This window comes from Vidua macroura, chromosome 6, assembly GCF_024509145.1.
Source record: "Vidua macroura isolate BioBank_ID:100142 chromosome 6, ASM2450914v1, whole genome shotgun sequence".
Lineage (NCBI taxonomy): Eukaryota > Metazoa > Chordata > Aves > Passeriformes > Viduidae > Vidua > Vidua macroura.
In genome coordinates this window covers 40,398,090-40,422,549 of record NC_071576.1, presented here as the reverse complement: position 1 = coordinate 40,422,549, position 24,460 = coordinate 40,398,090, and the positions used below count along the sequence as shown (strand labels likewise).

General features: G+C 48.6%; 1 protein-coding gene across 1 annotated transcript; it reads right to left on the bottom strand.

Annotated features, from left to right (window-relative positions):
- Positions 1-3,500: 3,500 nt before the first annotated feature.
- On the bottom strand, positions 3,501-24,104 carry TP53I11 (tumor protein p53 inducible protein 11). Its single transcript, XM_053981053.1, has 7 exons — positions 24,001-24,104; positions 7,011-7,360; positions 6,399-6,457; positions 5,810-5,858; positions 5,282-5,378; positions 4,653-4,754; positions 3,501-3,733 (listed from the first exon to the last, which is right to left on the bottom strand). Exons 2-7 carry the CDS (start codon positions 7,137-7,139, stop codon positions 3,600-3,602), a joined length of 570 nt encoding a protein of 189 aa, XP_053837028.1. The 5' UTR covers positions 7,140-7,360; positions 24,001-24,104; the 3' UTR covers positions 3,501-3,599.
- Positions 24,105-24,460: the final 356 nt, after the last annotated feature.

Below are 24,460 nucleotides of genomic sequence, written 5' to 3'. Positions count from 1 at the left end.
GTGAAACAGCTTTAATTTTCACTATTTGCTTGGTGTTAAGTACAGTCACTTTCTTACCAGAGGAGAAATAAACTCAGGTACAGCAGCTAAAATGAGGTATAAATTGAAGTGTCCCATTCTCCCCTGCACCACCACCCCCACCCACACCCTCCCAAGTAAAAACCCTTGACCAGAAAAAGAGGCCAGCTTAGGACAGACAGAGCCTCTCCTATGTCACTAGCTCCAGTTTGCCAGATATTGGTTAGATGCAAATAAGATGATGTAGGGAGTTATGTGAATGATGAGTTTTCTTCACCCTCCAAATTGAGAGCTCTATGAATGCAATGGTTTGGGTCCATCCCTGGCATAGAAAGGGGGTCAGCTTTAAGTCCTGGCCTATGCCTGCTTGGAGCACAATTCTCTGGGGAACAGACCCCCAGTCCTGCACAGCATTGTACAATGCAGGAAGTTCACTGCAGTCTCCCTTGGGAGATGACATCAGTCCAAGGCCCCTCTCACAATGTAACAGATAAGGAAGCCGAGGCCTGTGGAGATGGAGTTTTTTTTTCAGCAGATGAGTAGCCGAGCCTGAAGTGACACCTCAGGCTTTTTTGATCCCAAATTATGTTCTCAACTGCCACCTGCAGCTGTGATGTCAGCACTTCCGTCCTTGGGGACACCGTTCTGTACAAAGGTTTGGCATCCTCCTCCCTTTCTCCCTGTTCACAGCAGAGTGAAGACAACCAGGTGCAGCTGGTTTCTGGCAGTGCTGCAGCTGCTCTACCTGGGCTCCATCCTCAAGAGACCCTGAGCAACTCCCTCCTAGGCCTCACCTGCTATGCATTCACCACCTCCAGTGGGCCTGACAGTGTTTCTCCTGCAGCACCTTGCTGCTGAGAAGGGACATGCCAGGAACCACAGCTTAGTTGTAGAGCTCTGTATTTTCTACATGGTCCACTTATAGCAAGATGGAGCAAGAAGCGTCAAAATAATCCAACTTCATGTCTCCACTTTCAGGACTTGGTACCAAGTAGCATGAAATCTTTTAAGTGGCCACTCCCCCAGGCTTTGCTCTATGTTGGAGCAGAAAAAGCCATTGACCAGCAAACCTAGAAGTGGCTGACTGTTTCAAGTTTTGCCGAAGCAGCTGCTTATCAGGGGACCAGAGAAATCTGATCTCACCTTATTTAAAGCTACCTGGAGAGCTGTAACTGCTTCCCCCAAACTCCTACCTGATCTAACCATCAAGAAGTCTTTGGAGTACTGGTCTCACATAGTGCAGTAACTCATTTCTCTCACCTATGGGATGACATTTTAAGGTACATTAATCAGACCCGAGTCATAACTAAGTTCATAGGACCTGTGGCCATCAGATGGGAGGCAGCATCAAGAAGACCCTCCATGTCCTTCTTCTGTAAGATTGCTTTTGCTGTGGTAGGTTTTACTTGTCTGTCCTAGAAGCATAATTTCCCACCCCCCCTCCCAAAAAAAAAAAAACATCAATCTGTGTATACATTCATGTGACACCTGAAAACATAAAGAATCAAGCCTCATGTACCTATACCCACAACTACAGCCAAAGTGCCACACTGAGGCCATTGTAGCTGCCCATGCAGGTGATGCACAGGGGGAGAGCAACAGCCACAGCATGCCATGCTCTGGCTCCAGCACGCTGCACCACTTGGTCTAATTTCTGATCCTCCCCAGCCTGCATTTGATCATTACCTGCCTTACAGGGAAAGGTTTGCCTCTTAGACCCCAATTCTTCCATCTAAACAGGAACACTCCTCCTAATTGGAAGTTTTAGTTGCTCAGTATCATTTTTGGACATGCTGAAAGCAGCTTGACAAGCGTGTATTGTTGTGAGGCTCCAGAATTCAGCCTGCTGTTGGATGTTGCCTCTCCGTTTGATTTACTCATTAGGCAAAAAACTAAGTTACAGTTGTGATGTTTCCCGATTTAACAATTTCCAGTATTGTTATGTGACAGACATTTTGCATGGCCAGTAAGTACAATGCACACAGTGTCCCAAGCTTATGCAGCTGCTTCTAAATGCCAAAAGCACTAACACAACATACAGTAACTACCCACTACCTTCTTCTAACTCTACTAAGATATTAAACAGCAATAGCTGTAGATCCCAGTCTTACCAGTGGCTTGAGGACTGTTGTTCACACAAGCAGTTCTGTTTGTGTAGGAATCTTTCTACTGGGATTTTAGAACATCAGCTATATTCCAGGGCATGCTTTGATCCAGTCAACAGTAGTGCATGAGTAACAAGTCCATATCCTGTACACAGACCTTCTTGCTTTAGTCCCATGGAGAATAAAAAATGCTGCCTCAAGCTGTGGACAGGGATAATCCACAAGGAAAGCAATAGGAAGCAGGGCAGGCAATGCTGTTAAGCCCAGGAGACGATGGAGAAATTAGCTAGTGAGTACTAAAGCACATTTAGTCTGTCCTTGTCATCATATGCTCTACTCTTTGCTGTTCTTCATCCCAGTTAAATATTAAATATCTTAATGCTACAAACTTTGGTCCTCTCTTTTCAAGGTCAGAAGAGATGTGATGCAGATACTAGCAGAGTTGGAACACCATCTCCCACAGCCAGAGCCCACATCTAGAGGCTATTTACTGACCCAAGCGTCTGTGCAGATGCTCTTACTGTTACAGTCCTCTGCTCTTAGCAGTGCTAACCACAACAGAACTCCAGCTCCTGCTTGACTAAAGCACCAGATAAAGCTACTGCACACCCACCACTGCTACTATCATCAGTAAAGCTTCAACTGTAGGAAGCGTTCTGGGGTGAAGGGGACAGGAACCCAGCCTAGAAACTTCATGAAACACCCCAAACAAGGGGATATCTTTGTGCTCAATGGGCTATTTCCAATAGCTTCCTTCACTTCTAATATCTTGTAATTCAAGTTGCTCCACTGTTCCCAGTGCTGTCCCTGCAGAGGGAACAAGGGTTCTCCCTCTTCTTTTGCTGTATCTCCTGCCAAGCCCTACACAGCATCTGGTGCAAAACGATGAACTACACAAAAATGCACCTCTGGCAGAGAGGAAAGAAGAGCTGTTTGCAAAGCACTGAACTTGACTCCATCCAGCTCCTGGCTACCTGGATAGTCAGTACTTGCTAAAAGGGGAAAGGGCTGTAAACCAGGAGAGGTGCAAGGCTTACCAAGTAGAGTAGCCAGATCCTTTGTTGGTTGTCTTACTGCCCTGTCTCCTCAGGGATTTGGTTTCAATATGCTGGCCTTATTTTGTGCTTTGTTCCAGTGGGTTCAGAGCCTGTGATCCCATCAGCCAGTTCCCCCTAGAAAACTGGCTTTTTTCCCTGAGCCTACCAGGCCCACACACTTCCCTGAGCCTTCCTCCCCACTGTTCCTCACCTCCTGCAGAGGGGCTGGGGGGGTCCCACCGATGTTGCTCCCCCCATTTCACCTGGCAATGCCACCAGCACTGGGTTTCACACTGATTCATGCCGGTAAAGAAGGAAACTACTTTAGAACCAAAAGGGATTAACAAAAAAAAAAATTTAAAAAAATTATAATTATAATGCAAAATTACCGACACAAACTCCCCCCTCCCACCTTTCCCATAACAAAAAAACCCAGGAATTAGACTTTCTTGGGACGACGTCCAACTTGGTAATAATAATAAATGCTGATGAGGATGAAGAGGGCTCGGCTGACCAGGAGAAGCACGGCACCTGTGGCTATCCGGCTACTCTCAGCCAGGGAGACAGTGGTAACTGGAGGAGAAGAGAGACAAGGCAGTGGTTGGTGATGCAAAACCAAAAGGAGACAAATTGCACAACGCTGTTTTCTGCTGCCCTCTAACGCAGAGCTTCGGCAGGAACTGCTAAGCCTTGCGAGCGCAGGAGCTTTCAGCAAGGCTCGTTCACATGCACAGTGAACCCATGGCAGGGGCTCTTCACTAGCTTCTTTTCACAGCCTTGAAGCTTGCTGTGGACCGAGTGCTCTCCCTTAGAGAGAACCTGCTTTCAAGGCAGCCCCACATTCAGGCAGCTTGAAACAGTCACTCAAGCAGATATGAGTTTCCATTATGCTCAAGTATTAATCTGGGAGTCACATCCTCCTGAGTTTGCTTTGTGGCTTGAACACTTCAGTGCTGATAAACACTTCTCAACTTTAGAAGCATCTACAGAATATGCACAGTCCACACACATCACCTCTATCGAACACCTGTCTTTTCTGGCCACCAATACATAGCTCATATCTAAACCAGCTACACACTGAGCTACCAAGACACACATACAAGAACCCCCTTCATTGTTAAATATAGATAAGCTCCCTAGAAACAAGCTAAATGCTATGCTCTGTTTTGGCAACACTAAACATCCCCCTTTTTAGTGTAGGTTGCTAAAGTCTTTTCTTGTTAGACCCTGCATCTAGGCGGCCTGCTCCAGCAATGACCTGTGCTGGCTATGAAGCCCAGGACATTTGTAGGGAGAAAAATTAATCAATTGTCAGAGGGTGATGTTCAAGGAGCAGCTCAGGGCAGAGGCTATTCCACGGGGGAGAAAAAAGGCAAGCAGCTGGCAGGGAACACGCCAGTGCCCTGCCCACCGTGGATACCGCTTCCCACCACGCAGTCTTCGCACCCTCCTTCTCCGCCTCGTCCCGGCCGGCCGGTCCGCGGGCACTCACCCAGGAACTGCACGGCGAAGTAGCAGGCCTCGGCCAGCAGGCTCCAGCGGATGATGGCCTTCTCGGCGGTGTACAGGGCGTTCCACATGATGAGCGCGATGCCTGCGGGGACAGCGGAGGCGCTGCCCGAGGGCCGGGACAGTGGCCAGGGCCGCGCTTCCCGCCCGCCCCGCGCGGTGCCGCTGCAGGACGCGGGTCGGGCCCCTTTCCCTTCCCACACCATTTCTCCCAGCTCTCCGCAACTCCTTGTCCTTCGCCCCCCTCCTCCTGGGCCCCTCCCGGGATGCCGCCGCCTGTCCCATCTCCCCTGCCGCTCCCACGGAACCTCAGCCGCGGCCCAGCGCCCCTCCCCGGGCCCTCCTGCGGGCTCCCTTTGCTGGGGTACATGGGGTGATTCCCCAGGGATTCGGAGCTTCTTACCCTCTACCTGCAGCACGCCTGAATCCCTGCTAAGAAAAAGCAGCAGTAGCCAAGCTTTTCAAAATACCCCTCAGCAATTTGTTTGCTAACAGCAGAAGCTCTGCTCTCCAGCTGCAGGTGTCCAGCTGGGCATGGACTTTTGTCCCCTGCTGCTGTTTTGGCCACCTGTCCCCTTACTCTGTGGGGCAGCAGTACAGTGCGGCACTCACTGAGGAGGGCTCCTCCATAGAGCCGGATGGGAGTCTTGCTGCTCACCGATTCCTCCTCAAAGATGGCATCAAAGAGCTGGTCAGGGAAAGCAAGGGCCTGGCAGAGGCGAGAGAGAAACTCAACAACCTGAACTGGCCACCAAAACATGTCCTCTTGGGCAGCAGCACTCCAGCATCACGCCTTTGTAGGATTGGAGCCGCTGGCCAGGAAACTGGAAATTAAGGAGGTGCAGAAATATCACCATGTCAACTATCAGCTGCATGGCTGGTTTTTGTGACCAAGGCTGCCATTCCTTGGTTTATGGGCCCTGCTAATGAAAAGAGGCTCACAATAGGAACAAACTGCCAAGGACACTGTTGGCAAAGCCCATTACTGAGACACAGTGAGGGCAAAGGCCTCGCAGGAGAAAGCAGTAGGAGCTGCTGGAGGCAGGGGAGGAAGAGAAATGCCAGGGACCAAAAGGCCATGCTGGGGCACCCTGTTAGCAGTCAGGAGCTGATTCTTGCCAGGACGACACCCTCACTTACCATGACAGCGACCCCAGAAAACATGATGGCGGAAACAAGCTGCCAGACCCTGCATGAGAGAGAAGACAGAGGACCCAGCATGAGCTTGGAGGTGACCCCATCACTCATACTTCACAAAGCATTTCTGGCTGTCTGCTCATTAATCAGCCTTCATCCTTCCCCCATGCACAAGCAAGACAGCCAGAAACCTCCCATGGAAGGTCTCAGCTTTCCACATCCTGCTAGCTCCAGCCTCAACATGCAGACCAGCCTTGCTGGTGAGACAGAGCCAGACTCCCCAAGCAAAGGAGAGAGGTGCCAAGAGGATGGTGCAGAGCAGGGTCCCCACAGGACACACACTCTGTCACACAGTAGAACAGGAGCTCCTCCAGCCCTTGTAGCTCTCTGCATATACAATGAGACAAGAACTTGAGTGCCTCAGTTTCATTAATGGGGGAAGAATGAAGAACTGGTCCGGTTCCACAGCCTGCAAGAAGCCTCTGCAGGGAGCAGTGATGCTCACACAGTGGTAGAGCTGGTGTCAGAAACCAGAGCTGCCAGGGCCAAGGGCCCTCAGATGACCTAGCTCCAAGGTGATCCAGTACCTTACCTGAGTCCCAGTGGTTCCCGGACTGCAAACTTGATTTCATTTCCCAGTACTTGGCTAATCTGAAATTCAAATGAAAGGCACAAGCTAAGCAGATCCTTCTCCAGTCTTTAGGCAGTACTCACCAGCCCAAAACCACTTATCCAATCCCATGTGGGAGTTTATCTCAGAGGGCTGGAAGGAGGAGGAGGGCAAAGGATTCAGCTGTGCCTCTTTGGTCCCAACACCTGCCTTGATTTCCATGAGGAGCTGCAGCTTCTACTGCTCCCTTACTGGGATCAGCCACCTGCAGCATGCAGCTGGGGAAGAGTCAACACTTAACTCCTGTTTCCTCTTACCTATGGAAGAAGGGAACTGACTCCTCACACACATCTCCTGCATCTCACATCCTGATGGAGCACAGGCTCCTGCAGAGCCCTCAGGGTGTCACAGCATCTGTCCTGCTGTCATGTGCACACCACCCAGAGCTGTTCATGTCCATGTGAACATTCTCCCATTCACAACGCCTGGCCATAACTACCCCAAACTACATGGATGGGCAAACCCTGGTTTGCCCAGCAGAAGGTCCCTTTTCCACCATTACTGCTCATGGGTTTCCCTCTCTGCTGCCCTCACCTTTGAGCGATGGACCTCGCCGTCATCATCCTCCCCGCCGACGCCCAGGATCTTGCGTGTCTTCAGCCTGCTCACCAGGTCGGTCTGGCTGTGCTTCTTCATCAGCGGCGGGGGCTGCTTCGCTGCCATTGTGGTGGCCCTGCCCCACCGAGCCCTTGGCTGTGAGGTGGCACAAGGAGGGTGCAGGAAGCAGCTTCGCTGTCACATGAAATTTCGCGATGTCTGGGAAAAATAAACAACCACTGCCACAAAATCTTTCTGTTAGGCTGACAGACGGCTCCTCATCCTCGCGGGGCAGGGAGCCCAGTTACAGGTGGCTCATCTCAGAATGATCCTGCTGTCTCTGGGATCTGCCATGGGAGAGGAAAGAAAAAACTTAGAGCAGAGTGGCTTTAGCATGGACATTTAGTTATAAATGCTTTTGACCTACAAACCATAATCTCGTCTATCCCAGCAGGAGGCAATGCCCAATAGTATCTCTTTGCTATTTTTCAGATTAGGGGAATTAAGTGTGTCTCAGACTAGGGGAATTAAAATTATTAAGTAATGCTTGGTCTTTTTTCTTTTCCCATGCAATACATCACATTCTTCAGCTGCCATTTCAGGTCAAACCCCAAACAAGTATCAGCTATTTACCTGTGTGTCCCCCCACTCAGATGCTGCAGCCCCCAGGCCATGCCAGAACATATCAGCCCCTGAGCAACAAGAAGCCAGAGGCATGATTTTCCCTGAAGACACTCACTTTGATTTCTGGAAAATGATGGAAATTAGAAACTACAAATATTATCTGGGATAAGTAAATACAGGCAATGAGAATTGAAAAAGATAACTTCTGCCCTGGCATGCGTATAAAGCTACAGGTATTGAGTCCCATGAAATCACTCTGTCTCATCCCACAAATATAAAACCCTGGAAATCCTCAGTTCAGAAAGCCTTTTCTTCCAATTTGTCTTCATTTTATCTTGGCTCAGCTGAACACAAACACTTTTTTCCATTTGCTACTTGATCCTTCCAGAGACCCACAGAAATTCCCACCAGGCACCAAGCACAGCTAATCCAGCCCAAGCAAGCGTAGGGCTCATGCCCCAGCTGAACCTTCCCAGAGCTGCCTCAGGAGGAGACAATTTATGCTGATGTCTACATATTTCATGAGTCTTTGGAGAGTAATAAAATGAGAGAAAATTATTTTGGCATTGTGCATGCAAATGTAGTGCCAGTGCCTTGTGAGGGATTTCCCTCTCAAAGGAATACCCTTCCCTGTGGTGGCTCAGACAAGAACAGCCAGTCCTGTCTGCAAGTGCCCAACATAACTCTTTAAAGCAAAGTTAAGAGGTCTTGCTGGGATGGTGCAAAAGGTGAGCCCCATGATTAAGAGTTTAATAAGATCCTTTCAGCAGACCAGGCAAAATGCTTTTCAGTGAGCCAGCTGAGCTACTCAGTGCTTTGGAGGTACTTCTTTTGGATTGTAGCAGGGCTTGTTTGGTTGTAGGTTTTTTGCTCTTATTCCGCCGAATATTTTGCTCTTGTTCCTGGAAAGACAGCACAAAGCCAGATGCTGCAGACAGGATCTAGAGATATTTCAGATTTGGGACAGTGATAAACAATGGCACAGGAGGAAGGTAGAAGTTGTATACTCAGGCCTACCTTTGAGCATAAGGCAGGAAGCTCAAAAGGTAGCTGACAGTAGAAAACTTTGAAAGATTTATCATGTCTGGGGTTTGCCAACCTAAACTGTCACAATAAGTTGTGTGTATTCAAATCTAGATAATCTGCACACAAAATCCATGCTAAAGCCAGTGTGATATGTCTAAAAGAAAAGCTCAACCTCTTTAACTAGCTACAGTTTTTGCATTTTTTTCTGCTCCTGGCTCACAAGGTTGGATGCTGAGTGGTTTCCCACCAGAAGTGCTGAAACCAGAGAAAACATGTTGCTGTGGGATTTCTACCCCAGCATTTTCTGATCAAAATGCATCCATTCCAATTGTGAAGCAACAGTCCTGTGGTGAATGCTCCTCTCTCTCACTCTGAGGCCATCCAACATCTCTAATGTTAGGGGAAAAGTCTGGCAGAGGGCCTGAGCAGGAGCATCCTACTGGCTCTCCTCAGGGATAAGAGACCTGAGGCTTGCTGGTCTTCACAGGACTTGGAATGCTGAGTGTGCTGGCCATGCCATCCTGGCACTTCTGGATCTTTCCTGGTTTCTTGCCAGGGAAAGCCTGAAGCCCACACCTCCTGCTCTGGCCTCATGGTCAGAAAAGTCGGAGGAAAGGAAGATGGAAAGGGGGGTGGAAAAAAAAAAAGGAAGGAAGAAAAAAAAAAAGAAGGAAGATAAAGAAAAAAAAGAAGGAAGATAAAGAAAAAAAATAAGGAAGAAAAAGAAAAAGAAAGAAGGGAAAAAAAGAAGGAAAAAAAGGAAAAATGGAAGGAAGAAAAGAAAAAAGGAAGAAAAAGAAGAAAGATAAAGAAGGAAGAAAAAGAAGGAAGAAAAAGAAAAAGAAAAAAGAAAGAAGAAAAAAAAAGAAAGAAGGAAGGAAGAAAAATAAAAAAGAAAGAAGAAAAAGAAAAAAAAAGAAGGAAGAAAAAGAAAAAAAAATGTAATAGAGAATTTCTTCTGAGAGCAAGAAGCAAAGAAAGGTGGGACTCCATGACTCACCAATTAAGACTGCACTGAATAGCTTTGTGATTACAGAGGCAGTTTAGCAACTGGCTCAAGGCCAAAAGATCAAAATTTGCCTTCATAATTTGTCTTGCCAGTTGCTTTCAGGGCAGGAGTTGGTGGAAATTTATCCACATCATCATTAACACTGCTCTCCCATTAAGAGTTTCCACTAATTTGTGGTAAGCCACTGGCCAAGAGCCAGGACAACATGGGCCAGACACAAATGCCAATAAAACAATCTGGTGCATAAACGCACACTCCTACAGCACAGCTATGGCATGGCCTCGCAGCCAGTCCCACATCTCATTACCCCCCTCATCCAGAGACAGAGCCAGGCTGATGAATGCTGAATATTAATGGCTAACGAGCTAATGAATGCAATTAACGCTAATTCAGTGACATTCAGATAGAAGATGCTGAGGATTTGAAAACATTATACTTACATTAATGTATCCTGACACACTGACAACTTAGAGGATTGTTTCTATTAGCCTGTGAGTTTGCAAAGGGAAACCTCCACCTCCTCTTTCTCCTATGATTCTCTCCTCCTTAATCCTTTTTCCAAGCATCCCAGGGACTGTGCAGATCAACCACCATACACAGGCAATTCCTACTCCCTGCCACAGCTCTCTGTGATGGGCACTGCCTATGTGCAGCTGAAAGAGGGTTTTTTCCTCCTAGATTCCTTTTCTTCACAGGCTCCTTTCAGTGCCTTCTCCCTTGCTCAGCTGTTCAGCATACTGCATTCAATTTTGATAGCTACTGCTTAGTGGTGCAAAGAAACCCCACTGGTGCCACACCAATGATAGCTCAATCTCTCCCACCTCCACAGCTCTTCCCCCAACGTCTCCGCTTCCCTCCCAGCGTCTGGAGAGGCGAGCTCCGCAGCGTGGGAGAGAGGAGACTCAACCGCACACGCCACAGCGCTGCCGCAGCCAGAGCTGTGCACCCACCGCGGAGTGCAGAGCCAGACCCTGCTCCGGCAGCACCTGGAGCCAACAGCCTACAGCTCCTGCAAGCCAGAGCCTGACTGCTTGTGGGTGGCAAACTGGCTACATGGGAGGACATGGCTTCCCAGGGCCCTGGGAGCAGGGATGCTGCCTACTGCTAAGCTGGATGGCACTGTCATCCACAGTGCAGCTTTTTACCTGACAAAGCAGTGGTGCTTGAATTAAAGAGGTGTTACTATGGAACCTCTTGCTCCAAGGGTTTGATGGCACTTCCAGTCTCTATGCAGAGGAAGAGAGTATGAAACTAGAGCCAAGCTGGGACAATGAAATGTTTATACATTTAAGTTGGACACATTTTTTTCAGCTCTATCATGTTCAGGCCAGTGAGAGGATTCTTGCTCTCCTGTGTTAGATTTCCCAAGTCAGTATGTCCAAGACAACCCAGCATCTCGAGCCTGCTTTGATTTGTTACGCCTAAGAATTATCCAAGAAGGTGCAGTGGATGTCTGCACTGGATGTGGATGTCAAGCCTAACAGGGCACTTGCCATGCCTAAGCATCTTCTACAGAGCACAGGTTGAGAGCCAATACTAAGTATGAAGCAGATGAAGCAGAGGCAGTGTCCCTTTCCAACACTGGAGTTCTCTGGGAGAACTGGCAGAGCCCGGGGGAGTTCTCCAGCAGCACAATGAAGTGTACATATGAGAGGGGCATCCACCATGGCATCTGTGCCATACCTGGCCCTCATAGATGGGCTGATGCCCACAGCATTTCTCTTGCAAGGGGCCTGGCAGCTGTAATGGATTTGTCCAGCTCTTCTGATGTTCCTCCAGGCTGTGGCAGTTCTGTCTCTTTGCTGCTGAGGACAGTCCCGGGTCCATAGCAGCTGCTCTGGACCCCATACCTCATCAGCCACAGAGCTGTCGAGAAAGCCTGGGCTCAAACATGTATGTACAGTAAAGAGGAGAGGCAGTGGAAACACAAGTGAATTCAGGACAGGATCCACAGACCTACTGAGTACCTTGGTCCTTGCAAACATTACACTGTTGCCTAATTCCATGGGACCCAAGACTCCTTTTTTCCCCACCATACATGAAGGTTCAGTCTGCTCACTTTTATATACTTAAAATCTGATCATAAACAACCTCAGACACTTTGTGACTCTGAAATCCTGAGGCATGGGTAAATTCCTTGTGTCTAACTCAAAACCACACCTGCGAGTCACAAAACATCTTTGTGCATCCTATCTAAATGGCCTAGCAAGAGTTTCCCCTGGAAGCCCATGGCGCAGCAGACCCTGAGCCAGAACTCCCCATGTCCCATGTAACTACCAAAATATAGCTATTTTCATCCTGTATTTCTGCAACTGCACATCCCAAATCCATGGTGACCAAACCAGCTCTCTGTCTGGATTTCTATCAAGCGTGGAGATTTAGACTATTAGGACCTCTCTCTACCACCAACTAGCCAGCTAAGAATTAAACTTGATCAAGCCAAAAAAAACCTGATGCTCAGGCAGTAAAAACAATTAGCACTCAGCCACCACAGCAGCAGCATGTGGCAGCTGCTCCCACTCTGTCTGGCACAGTCTGTACCACTAAGCAACAGGGAGACTTCAGATTTCTCACCTGTAACAAGCCAGGTACACAGGACTCCGTTCCCACAGAAACACCAGCCCTTTCAGTGCAGAAGGCTTTTCGCAATACCAGCAGGAAGCATGTCTTGACAGAGGCTCACGCCCAGCCCTGCCACAGCCCCACAAACAACTCTAAAAGGCACAGGGAGCTGCTTCCTTAAGCAACTCTAAAAGGCACAGGGAAACTGTGTTATCCCTAGGGAACACCTACAAACCTAGGCAGTAGATTTCCTGCCCCTAAATGATGAAAATGCAAAGCAAGATCCTTAGGTCAAAGGACATCTTCACCGGGTGCCTCCAGATCATCTCCCAAATCATCTGCAATGCAAACCAAGAGCCTTAGGCACATCTAAAGCTCACCCTTCAGGCTGAACACATCTCATGGCCAAACACCATTGAATGGGCTCTCCAAAGCTGTTTGTGAGAGGTGCAGAGCTGCCCGTGACCTCAAAGGCTCCACTCACAAGGCAGTGGCACCCAGTGCCTACAGCAGCTCTGGCAATTGTACGCCGCAGGCAATCTCAAGCATAATGGATACAGCCAGCATCACCCCTCAACAGGGGACAGAGCCCTCTGCAACCTTCTGGGGAGGAAAGAGTTAACTTGTGTTGCGTACTCAGTCACCACTTCACGAAAAAAAGGACATCCAAAGTCTGCTCAGCCTTTTCCATGCATCCTCTCCTCCGTCTGCTTCAGGACTGCTTTAGCCCAAGCAGGCTCAGCCCCTGCACCCTCCTCCGCACTGTTTCTCTGCAGCCCCTGGGTGCAGCAGCTCCTGCCCCCAAGCTCCTAGTGGCTGTACAAACATCCTGCCCCAAGAAGAACCACTATTGGCTATATCCCACAGCATCTGGGAGGTACGGCCCATCTCCAGAATTTTATTGCCCATAGGTTTCAAATTTCCTTTTGCAGAGACCACAGGAAAGTTTCTGTCTGTGTCGCAGGATGTGTTATACAGCAATCAAAACCTGTAAAGTGCTCAGTTTCCCCAGAACACCATAAAAAAGCTCTGTTGCTCTACTAGTTTCTCAGATGGCAGCTGTAATTAAACACAGCAACCTCACTCCTGCCGGCCTGCCAACCACCACCTGCAGCAACTCGCTGACCCCTCCATGCAAGCCTGGGCAGCACCTCAGGGGAGAAATGCTTGTTTGCCTCTCGCAGCAGCTGGCAGGGCAGCCTGTGACATGCTGCATGCGCTCGGGCAGGCTCCCTGCAAAGCTGTGGTGACCAGCACAGTACACAGGGCTCCCCACGGGTGCCCAGCTGGACACCTGGCCCCATCGCAGCCCCTCTGTCTGGGCTCAGGGGGCTCCTGCCACAGGGGTCACACAGACTTCACCCTTCATCTACCACACACGTGTGCTCACACCCTGCGTGCAAGCCTGGCCATGCTACCCTGCCTTCTCAAGCAGCCCATCCCTGGGCTGAGGTGTGTTTTGGCTGCAAATACAAAGGATGCAAGGTACAAGCACAACAACGTACAACAGCCGCTTCAGCAGCTCTTGTCTGTGTGACTTACATAAAGTCCACCCCTGCATCATCCTCCTTTCTGCCACCGAGGCTCTCAGCCCAGCCAGCCACAGCAATCTATCACCTCAAAGCTGCCCTTGCTCTCCCCAAAGGCTCTGTCTGCCACCTCCCCACCCAGACCCTCGCAGTCTCAACAGATGGCCACAACCAAGCAGTTAAGTTTCCCAGGAAGCTGAGAGGATGGAGAGAAAGAGAGGGAAGTAGGACATAGGATCGGGTACTGTTTTTCTTTAAAGGCATTAAAAGAGGAGAATTCCTCTTTGATTCCCAGCTGCCTTAGACAGGTGTTTGTGAGAGACAACCCCAGAAGCTTAACAGGCCATCTGTCCTGCAGATGATTTCTACAGGGAAACATTAGAAGGAAAAATAAAACCCATATGCACACACAGAGAAACACACACACACAAAAAAAAAAAAAAAAACCAAAAAAAAAAAAAAACAACAAAAAAAAAAAAAAAAAACAAAAAAAAAAAAACAAAAAAAACCCAACCCACCCAAATAAATCAGCCCTTGCTACTGAAAAAGAGCAGCTTAAAAAGCTAGGAAAGCCCTTCAACCAAACAGGGTAAGTCAGTTTTACAGAAACTATGATGCAACTGTGTTTCATCTCCTCTGCCTCGTACCTGAGGCATAACAGAGGCTCAAAGGAACTCTATGGAAAGGCCCTGGGAGGAGCAGGGAGGAGTCCATACACATGGTGCTTACCCACAACACCACTGGACACTGAACCTTCACTGTAACATGGGGCTTCTTGGCACCTCTTTCCCTGACAACCTCAAACCTCCTCAAATTTTCTTTCTACTGTGCCCCCAAGCACCTGACAAGAGACTTTCATAAATGCTCCAGGAAGCCAATGCTCTTTATTCCCAACAATTCCCTGCACCTCTGTCCTTTTCCAGAACACAAAAGAAAATTGTTAAGAAACTATAATTTGGGACATAAAGTCCCCTGAGCCACATACAGGCACAACATCCATCTGTATACTGTCACTGAAATAGTGATTTCAAAGCCATTTTCGATGGATTCCCTCCCCAAAGACAATAATCTACACCTCCAGCAACATTAGTTCTCTATCTGCAATCCTGGAACTTACTCAGCACAATGCAACCACTGTGATTTATACACTCTCAACATGTTTACAACCATGAAATGGAAGATGAAATGAGTCTGTTCCACTCCAGAACTGCAAAAGCAGATTCTCAACCAGCTTCATGGACCAATTTGCAACCCCAGCCTGAGAACAACTCCTGCAGGACACCCCAGCAGCATCAGATTATTTTCTTCCATTTGTGTAGAAAACAAAGAGTTTCTCATCTCCATAGTCTGTCATGATATGACCAGATGTGCAGTCTAGGCAAACACAATAGGGAGGAAAAAGGGCAGATGAATAAATTTGCATAAATCAGGAAGATTGCCTTTTGGTCTACCCAGGATATTTCCTGAGTCCCATGCACATAGGCACTCACAGGACTTACACCTCTCATTGTACAAGCAATAAAGTTTCCTTCCATGACACAGAAGTTCTGTAAATCAGGCCTGGAATGAAATGGCCTAAGCAACTATCAGTCAACAGCTGAGTTGTTAACAACCCCGTTATAGAGCATTTCCCATACACATGGTTACATCCACATCCTGGAAAAAATAATAAAAGTTTATTATTTATAAAAATACATTTAATTTCTAAACAATAAGTTATATATTGCTGAATTAAGCCAATATAAATGTACATATATATGCATATAAATATAAGTATTTGTACATGAACATATGTACATAAATATATATATTATATATATATATAAACACACACAAATAAGAGACATGGGTTGATTTGTGTGGACTTACTTTGGGTCCCACTGCACAATCTCTTGACTGGTTAGTAAAGAATTCAGACTATCAGACCAACCAAGTATGTTGGCATTCACCTATATTTTGGTCTCAAGAGTGAGAAGAGCAGCTTGTCCCAGACTCCTTTGAGGCAGATGTCATTTAGAGTCTCAACTCCTGCTTCTAGGTCTACCATTTACTGCCCTAAAGACTGATACCACCTGTGATCTCTCAGCACTGGACTACCACCTACACACCACTTGGACCCATCACTGCAGCTTGGGAACACCTTCTCACATCTCCCCTAAATAATTTGCCAATATTTCCTGTTCATTCACATACAATTGGAACTCTGGGTTTATCACTCCCTCTTGGCTCCTTAGACATTAAATGAGCCCAGACATGCAGAGAGGCTCAGGGAGTTGCTTAGCAAAAACACGATGGAGGAGGCCTCCCAGCAAAACACATACTTCGACTACTTGGTAGCCTATCCCAACTTGGCAAAAATCTCCCTCTGACACCTTAGCAGTTTCTATAGCAACAGGTTACTGCTAAAAATGTCAGATGCAAAATTCCCCATGTTGGGCAAACAGGAGCTAGGAGGACAGATTTAGAAGAGGAAAACTTCTAAATAGCTGCTGCCAGAGCTAGCACAACCTCTGCTAATTCACAAGTTGGTGGTGAAACAACTTCAAAGAAACTTCTAGCAACCCACTAGAGGGGGAACACATGGTGCACAGGGACATGTCTGTGGAGCACTGTTCCACAGTATTCCTCAGAACCAGGAGGAGCCACAAGAATCCCCCTCTCCTGCAATGAGGCACTTGAAAGTGAAACCAGCTGTTTTTAGGAACAGAACTACAGCACAGCATGCAGAGTAGGAAGCCTGAAAGCCAAACTATTAGATTACAGGTTTGGCAGTACTCCTGCTCCTTCCATAAAATCAAGACTGGGTCATTAAATCTCTGACAGCTTAGTTTTCCCAGATGCATATGAAAAGTAAATCTACCACAGATCATTTAGCTCATGTGCAGCAGGTGAGACATCTTACAAGCAATGGCCCAGCCACTGTACCCACCAGTGCCAGGTCATGACACTTTGGCCTGCTTTGTGGACTCCTGAGCAGCACTTGCCTCATTACACACAACATGTCAGAGGCAGAAATGCCCTTCCTGGCCTGACTAACAACCAGCTTAGCATGACATCGATTTTTTTCTTTCTGTCTTCACTCACTGTTGGTGGGAGAACGCCCTGTGGAAACCTTGGGGTGAACCTCACATGGATACTGCCTTTGCACACACCAGAAACTCTCAGAAGATTCTTGTGGTCAGACTAAACCAGATGCAGAGAATCAAAGCAGCCACAGCTCTGCAGAGAGCTGCACAGGGGAGGACAGCGGAAGGAAGCCCACCACACTAATAACAAGTGACTTTGCCAGTGTGATTCTCAAGTCAGAGGCTGAAGAACCCACAGGCTTTCCCCACGAACACAGCACCCACCCCTCTGGAACTCACCCACCCGACTTTGCTTTTATGTGCTGCTGAGTCAGGGGAAAACTGCCTGCTCCCATGTATGTGAATGTGCACGTGTTTGTTTATGCATGAGCTGTCAAGCCCCGAATTATGCACAGATCAACAAGGCTCTTTGAATTCCCTGACTATGAAGTGCGTGACATTTAATCTGAGCCTTCCTTTTGGATTTCATATTGTGCATTATCAACAATGGCTATTCAGCACACAAGTACCCTTTTAGAAAGCTTTCATCAGAAAAAGGAACACATATAAAGGAGATTGAAAGAGACAATGTCTCTGATGCATAACAGGTTCTCCAGCTTCCACAAAAGACCAGTGTATGTGTACTGTGAAGAGCACGCACAGAGTCAATCTACCCCCAGCCCAGAATAAAAGCATTTCATGGGTGGAGAGAATGGAGTTTGGAAGCATCAACTATAACTTGAATCTGTACATCTCCTCACCTCCCTCCTTTAGGTTCTCTCTGAAATAGGCAGGGTGAGCCAACCCCCAGAGGTGTCCATTCTAGGACAAGATGCATAATTCCCTGCAATGGTTCACCTCTTTCCATATACCACAGGAGAAGCCTGGATGATGAGCAAGACTAGGCTTTTGATTGCTTTTATATGGATAGACAAGATCAAGATCCTTGCAGTGAACTTTTCACTACCTGATCCTAGGCAAACCCTGTATCACTTTTGCCCATCTCACAGCATGGAGCCACACTTTGAGATTATGAAAAAACTAGACAACAGCATGCAAGGAAAGTGTATGGAGATGTCCTATAGTCACAGCCACAAAGGACCCACATCAGCCTAAGGAACTAAAGCAAGATTTCTCTTTTCATAACAGAGAGGAAGCAAAGGGGTGGACACCAGTATGTGGCATGAACAGCCTGGGTGACAAGGGATATCTTGAGAACTAAGAGGTTCCACAGGAGCTCTTTCTCCTTCTTGCCTGGCACATGCAAGAGAAGTCTTAGGAAAAAAATGTTAAAGGTAGCACTGATTAGTTCTTCTCCCTACTTTTGTTTGATTCTTCTACCCAGGGACAAGGAGGCAACAGAGAGATTCAGGCAGCCAAATGACAGCAGCATCAGTGCTGACAAATCAAGATCTCAAGTAACCATGGAAAATGCAGCATTGCCAGATGTCCCATCTCTACTATCAAGGGTTGTTTAAGGATCTTCCCTTCTTTTTCAGTTTTAAGTCTCGGACACTTGGGTACAACAAGTTCCTGTAATATCAGGATCATCCATCAGGACTCTGTGTGTGTGTATACACACACAGTGCTTTGCACTGTGCTTGTTTATATACATCTGTCTACAAACATAAAGCACAGCCTCCTGCTTAGAAGAGCTTGTGACATAGAAGTGTCAGGTTTCAGTCAACACCTTCGCCATCACTTTTCATTGTAATGTCATTTCCATGCAGCCAGGGTTCTGAGGGTTTCAGGTTGGTCTCTTCTCCCCCATGTCCTTTGACTAATGACAGGCACTTGGTTTGCATGGTGATGTGATGCAAGGAATAAATTGGCTGGAGGGGATAAGCTCAACTGCTTTATTATTCCTCCATCCATCAACCCTCAATGCATCCTGCTTGTCCAGAGATTTAAACACTGGATGTCACAGTTCATGGAAGGGATTGGAAGAATTCCTGATGGGTTTTTGCCAGCAAACAAGGCAAGAACACCCCAAGGTGAAAACAGTTGCACTGGGCAGAGCAGTAGGGCAGGAGGGTGGAAGGATGCACCATAGGTGCCTGCTGTTCAGAAGCACACCAGATCTTTGGTTAGCACTTACAGACTCCACCAGCAATGCTGATATTAAAGTCAGCTAAATTTTACTCTCACTTTACCTTGAAAACAACCTGGGAAAACACAGACAAATGATCTAAATTCTTTGGTTCTGTTCAGTGCAACCTTTGACTCCTCATAGAGCTCTGCTTTCTGTGGATTAATGTTTGGATGCTCTTTATTGCTATTGAGCAGCTTCTACAGAAACTTTTCTTCCTAGGCCACAAAGAAAGTGTTGGGGAAAGGCCAATACCACCCAGCTCCTCTGGATTCAGTATTGTGGTTTTTGAATTTCCCTCTCCCCACTGCAAGGAGGCAGCTCGTGTTTTTACCTTCTTGGAATACACCAGATATCTACCACGAATGGTATGCCAGGCAGCTAAAATTAAATGTCCAACAGAAAGACTAAGAGGGACTTAAAACCATGGACCTTTAAGATATCTTGTTTCTTCAGAAAATAGCCTGCTTCCTGGAGCTCTGGCTAAGACTGGCAATACAGTCCTCCATTTCCACAACACAGTCCTTCCTGAGGACTCCATACAACATGGCAGAGTGTCTGCACCCAGGCTGTGCTCCAGCATTGCCCACGAATCTCTCACAGCTTTGCAGTATGGGGCACTAGTGAGGCTGCTGCCTGGCTGGGTGTGTGCCATGTACAGCAAGGCAGGGCCACATAGCCAGGAAGGCTGAACTAAAGGCACCTTCTTGGCTGTCAGGAAGGACTGGAAGCACAGCTATCCTTGGGAAACTGCCTGCTCTTTATCACATCTATTTCCATCTACAGCAGCCCTAGCTGGAAGCCCAGAAAGAAACTGCAGCACCCAACAAGGGCTGGGATTATTTTAAGGCTCAGCAGTGGAATTCCTGGAACAACATCTGTTGGCTGAAAGAGCTTCTCAAGTCTTTATATGACCATAAGCATCTAACACCAGAGGTTTGTATTTCACTCAGAAGGTGGCACCACTACAAAAAGTGCTTCTGCTGCCATCACGGGTTACTGAATGAATGGGTACTCAGACAAAAACACCTCTGAGTCACCCATGGAGTTTCCTGAAGACTTGAGGGTTTTCTCTGTAGGTCTCTTTTTTGGCTGCTGACACAGACTCAAACTGTTTACTTTCTCAACCCAGGCAGGATACAGCTAAAAACAAGAGGGTTGCAAGCCTTTTGCGTGATGCTCTGCCTGCACCTGCCTCTCTGGGCCACGCAGTCAAAGTGCCACTGCCTGATTTTAGTACGAAAAGGAGGGATTCCTCTCTGCAGTAGCAGGCAGCTGCAAAGGGGACTGCACACTAATCTCCCTCTAAAATACAGAACCCCTTCAAACAAGTAATTAGGTGGCCAGTGTTATCTGACACTCCCCAGTGTGCATCTCCCGCTACACCAACTCATCCTATAATACCACTCCTCAGGAGACCAGACTACCGAACCATGGATTTATTCCTAACTGCTTTTCTCCCCATGCTCTCCTCTGTGCCTTTGACTTAAATTATGTTAATCCAAATCCCTAACAAAAATATCTAGGAAAATCTGCATCAATGGAGCCAGCTACCAGTCCCTATGCTTAGGCTTCTGATTTTGGCTCCTTAGGTTCAGAAAGTGAGGACACAGTTCCTGACCACCAACATCAGCAGAAGCTGCTCAATCTTCAGCACTAAATGCAACTACAATGGTTTCAATAATTTCCCTGTTTTAGTGATGAATCTCTCCTCCCCAAAATGACAGCAGAAATCAGTATAAATCTGGAGTAGAGCTTTCTTACAGACACTGGTCCTTGATTTTTCCCTGTAAGATGAGCTGAGCAAGGGTCCAACCAAAGTCTGGTATAAAAAATGAATCAGGTACAACCTAGACAAGGGCTTCCCCATAAAAATCAATGTGCAATGCTCTGTAAGTTCTTACTTTGCATACAGAGGGATAGAAAGACATTTACAGATTTAGGTAATTGGAACATATACGCACTGCTCAGAATGAGGATGAGAGACTTAAGCACATTGTGAAACCCAGAAGGAAAGTTTGCTACTGGGGTTTCACTAGAGCCCTGGGAGGCAGAGCTGTGGGGCCAGCACTATGTGGTGGGCCTTCCAGTAAAACCCTGTGCATCTCCAAGTCTCTTCTTCTCCATCTGTCATCTGGGGTCAGCCACACTAAGCAGCACCACAGATGGGCACTGAAACACACGGAGATGCACTAAGCCTTGCAGATGACACAGAGCTTCACAAACAGAAGAAGGCCAAGAAGGCCAGAGAGTCATTTATCATTTGTCAAATATCGTGTCTTTGGTTATAGCTGGATTTCTTTTTTAACATCTCTTAGCATCTTGAACAAGAACTTTTCTAACATGGAGTGAACTCATGCTAGCCTGTGATCTCCAGGACAGCACCAAACCCATATTTTCCAAGGGAAGGCAAAAGCAATGTGAACAGGGAACACCTGGTCACTTCTTAAGTGTTGTTTTTCCTGCTCTGGAAAAAATCCAAATGTATTTTGTGGCCAACATTGGGTCTTTTCCTCCCAAGACTTATTTTCACATTCCTACATCAAAAATACAAAACCCAGAAGATCTACGGTCTATAAATAATGTCCCAGTAGTGCCAAGGTCACCAAACCGTTCCCTCTGGCACCAGGCCAGAAGTCAAACATAAACAATCTCAACATCTTTCTGGTTCACGTGTTCTTTTATCCTGTGCCAAGGGAAAGCTTGTAGCCAAAAACCTAGCACTAAGAAGACAGATACCCCCCACCTCATGCACAGCTCCACCCAGGACAACATGCAGCCTCCTGGGCAGCCTGGTGGGAAGGCAGCCAATCCTGCCTGCGTCAGAAGGAGATACTCTACTCTTTGTGTTCTAACGTCATTTAGCAGTTTTCACTAGAAATTTGGGGGCTTACTGGGTGAGGACCAAGCACACGCATCGCACAGAACATTTCGTGATCCAAACAGCTCAAAGTGGTATTTGTAACCAGCCTGTGGTACCATCCCTCCCAGCCCCTACTATTCAACATGCTGACCTTCAGAGAGCTGCAGGACAAATGAACACCAGCTGCAGATGTACTCCTGGCATTCTGCACACTTCAGCACTCAATGCTCAATGAGAACAATAGGGAAACATTTCCGTTTGGATCACACCCCAGCTTCCAAGCAGCTCCAAATGGACTGAAAACCTCAAGGGAGGGCATGTTTGTGGTTTGTTCTCCAAGTGATCAATGGCCACCCCAAGCGTCACCTTGCTGTGCATCTCTGGAGATGCTCTTGTGTTCATATCTCAACAACAAAACGTCACTACAGGCCCACAAGCAGAAAGGACCAACTTCTCTTGAGACTGTAGAGCAGAACTCACCTTCTCAGCCTCCTGGCTGGGACAACCACCTACCCAGAGAAGAGCTCCCTTCACTTTGCTCCGCACTGCAGTCGAAGAACAAGAACACACACATACTAAAGCAACCAAGTCCCCCCTTTTCCCAGCTGCCATCAGTATCCAGCCCCTCACTGCTGAGGGCACCAGGACACCAGGGGTTCATGGTGTCCCTCACATTCTGCTGTGCACGCATCAGGTGTGTATTTATGCAATCTAGCTGAGACAGGGCTAGGGCTAGTTGAGGTGCTTTCATGCTGAGTCTTAAGACCTTGTTTATTTTCGGGTTTTGCCAAAACCTTTCTTAGGAAACTTCCTCCCTGGACAGACTCCCCTGCTTGAACTGTAACTACTATTTATTTGTTTAAAAATCACTTTCCTCATCCACAGGCCCTGAATGCAATTATTCAGCAGGCTGCTCTACTGCAGACAGAGTTACTGAACAAGTTATTTATGCCAAGTCCAGAATAGCCAGTACTCTTGCATACTCTATAGTTTTTCATGGCTCAGCTGTGCTAGTGGTACCCTAATGTCAACAAGGCTTTGGTTGCTGCTGGCATTTGTAACTCACAGCCTTTGCAGACCAAGGAGATTAAGTGGTACCCATTTAGTCATTAGCAGCCCTGATTCTCAGGCAGCTGCAAGAGGGTCAGGTTCCTTGCTCGTGTAAGAAAAAGGCTCACTGAACTCCAACTCCAAGCAGTGCTGAGGCAGGGAAAGGAGCAGGTGCACAATAAGGTGCTGCTTCTTGCTCAGCTTGGTTTACTCAGTAGAAGCTGTACTCAACAGAGAAGCCTAATAGCTGCTGCTCTAGACAAAGCAGTGCACCTGCCCGGGTTGGACAGCCAGACCCTGTAATAGGCATAGCAGACCTCTCAGCACGCAGGAATGTGCAAGCTGTGGCGGGGATGCAGAACCTGCTGAGAGCTGGCTTTCCTTACCTTTGTAAGGCAGGGGGTCTGTCCCGGCTTCCGCCCCCTGCCCCTCTCCCTCCATCCCCCCCGAGCACCTCGCCGCCCACCATGCCCAAGCCCTCCTTGCGGCCAGGGCTCCCCAGCACACCTACGGGATTGCATCCCACGGGGAGCACAGCCGTGCTAGCTTCCCTCATCCCAACCCGACCGCAACCCTCAGCCACCGAGGCTGACCCCTAGCTTGTGCAGTGGCCAGGACTCAGCCTCCCCTTTCAGGCACCTGAAGTACTCAGGTGGTCCTCCTGTGACGCTTTCCCAGCAGGCGGAAAAAACGGAGCACTTCCAGGAAAGAAGTGACATCGGACCCCTGCCTTTGAGTCGAGTAAGAGCCAGAAGAAAGCCCTCGACACAAAGCCAAGGGACCGCCTGCGCATCACCTCGCAAGGCGGCACGGCTGCTGTCCCTCCAACGCTCGGAGCAACCTGCCACCCTCCCACCAGGATACAACGCTCCACCACCTCCTCCTCCACCCATCCTACCCGGGCCGGGCACGGCCAGGACGAAGACGGTCCCATCGCAGCCATGCGCAGCCAGCACAAGGGCTGATCCCTCTCCTTAAGCCCGTGTCCGTCCGTCGGTCCATCCATCCCTCCCCCGTCCGCGCAGACTGCGAGCGGACAGCGTGGGGCGGCTGCCAGCACCGGGCTCCCGCGGGGCGCACGGCCGCGGCGGCATCCGCGCTCCCGTTCTCCGGGACCCCGAGGGGCGGCGGGGAAAGTCCGCGGCGCGGGGGGACGCGCACAGCACTCACCGCCCTAGCGCAGGTCCCGGCGGCGGGGGACAGTCCCGAGGGCTCGGCTTGGCTGCCCCATGGGCAGAGCGCTCCGGGGGCGGCCGCGGCGCCGCGCAGCCCGCAGGCGGCCAGACTGAGCCCGGCCCCCGCGCGGCACCGCCTTTACCGCGCCCGCCCGCCCCGCCCGCGCCGGCCCACGGCGGGCGGGACCCGCCACCGCCACCGCCACCACCCGACGGGGTGGCCCCGCCGCCCGGCCCGGCCCGGCCCGGCCCGGCCCAGGAGCGCTGGGTTACCTGCGGGCTGCGGCGGGCTCCCGTATGGCTTCTGTGCTGGATACGCGTGGGCCACCTGTGACCGCATCTTAATGCGTGGGAACAAAGAGCGGCGTCCCGGGGCCAGGTTCCTGCGAGGGAAGAAGAGCGGGGGCATCCATGGAAATAAACCCATGGGAGAAACTAAAGGCTCCTGTCCCATC

Coding starts and splice junctions, on each gene's coding strand:
- TP53I11 (XM_053981053.1), bottom strand. CDS start 7,139: ATGGCAGCGAAGCAGCCCCCGCCGCTGATGAAGAAGCACAGCCAGACC. Junction 6,458..7,010: donor GCGAGGTCCATCGCTCAAAG/GTGAGGGCAGCA, acceptor TTTGAATTTCAG/ATTAGCCAAGTACTGGGAAA. Junction 5,859..6,398: donor CGGGAACCACTGGGACTCAG/GTAAGGTACTGG, acceptor TCTCTCATGCAG/GGTCTGGCAGCTTGTTTCCG.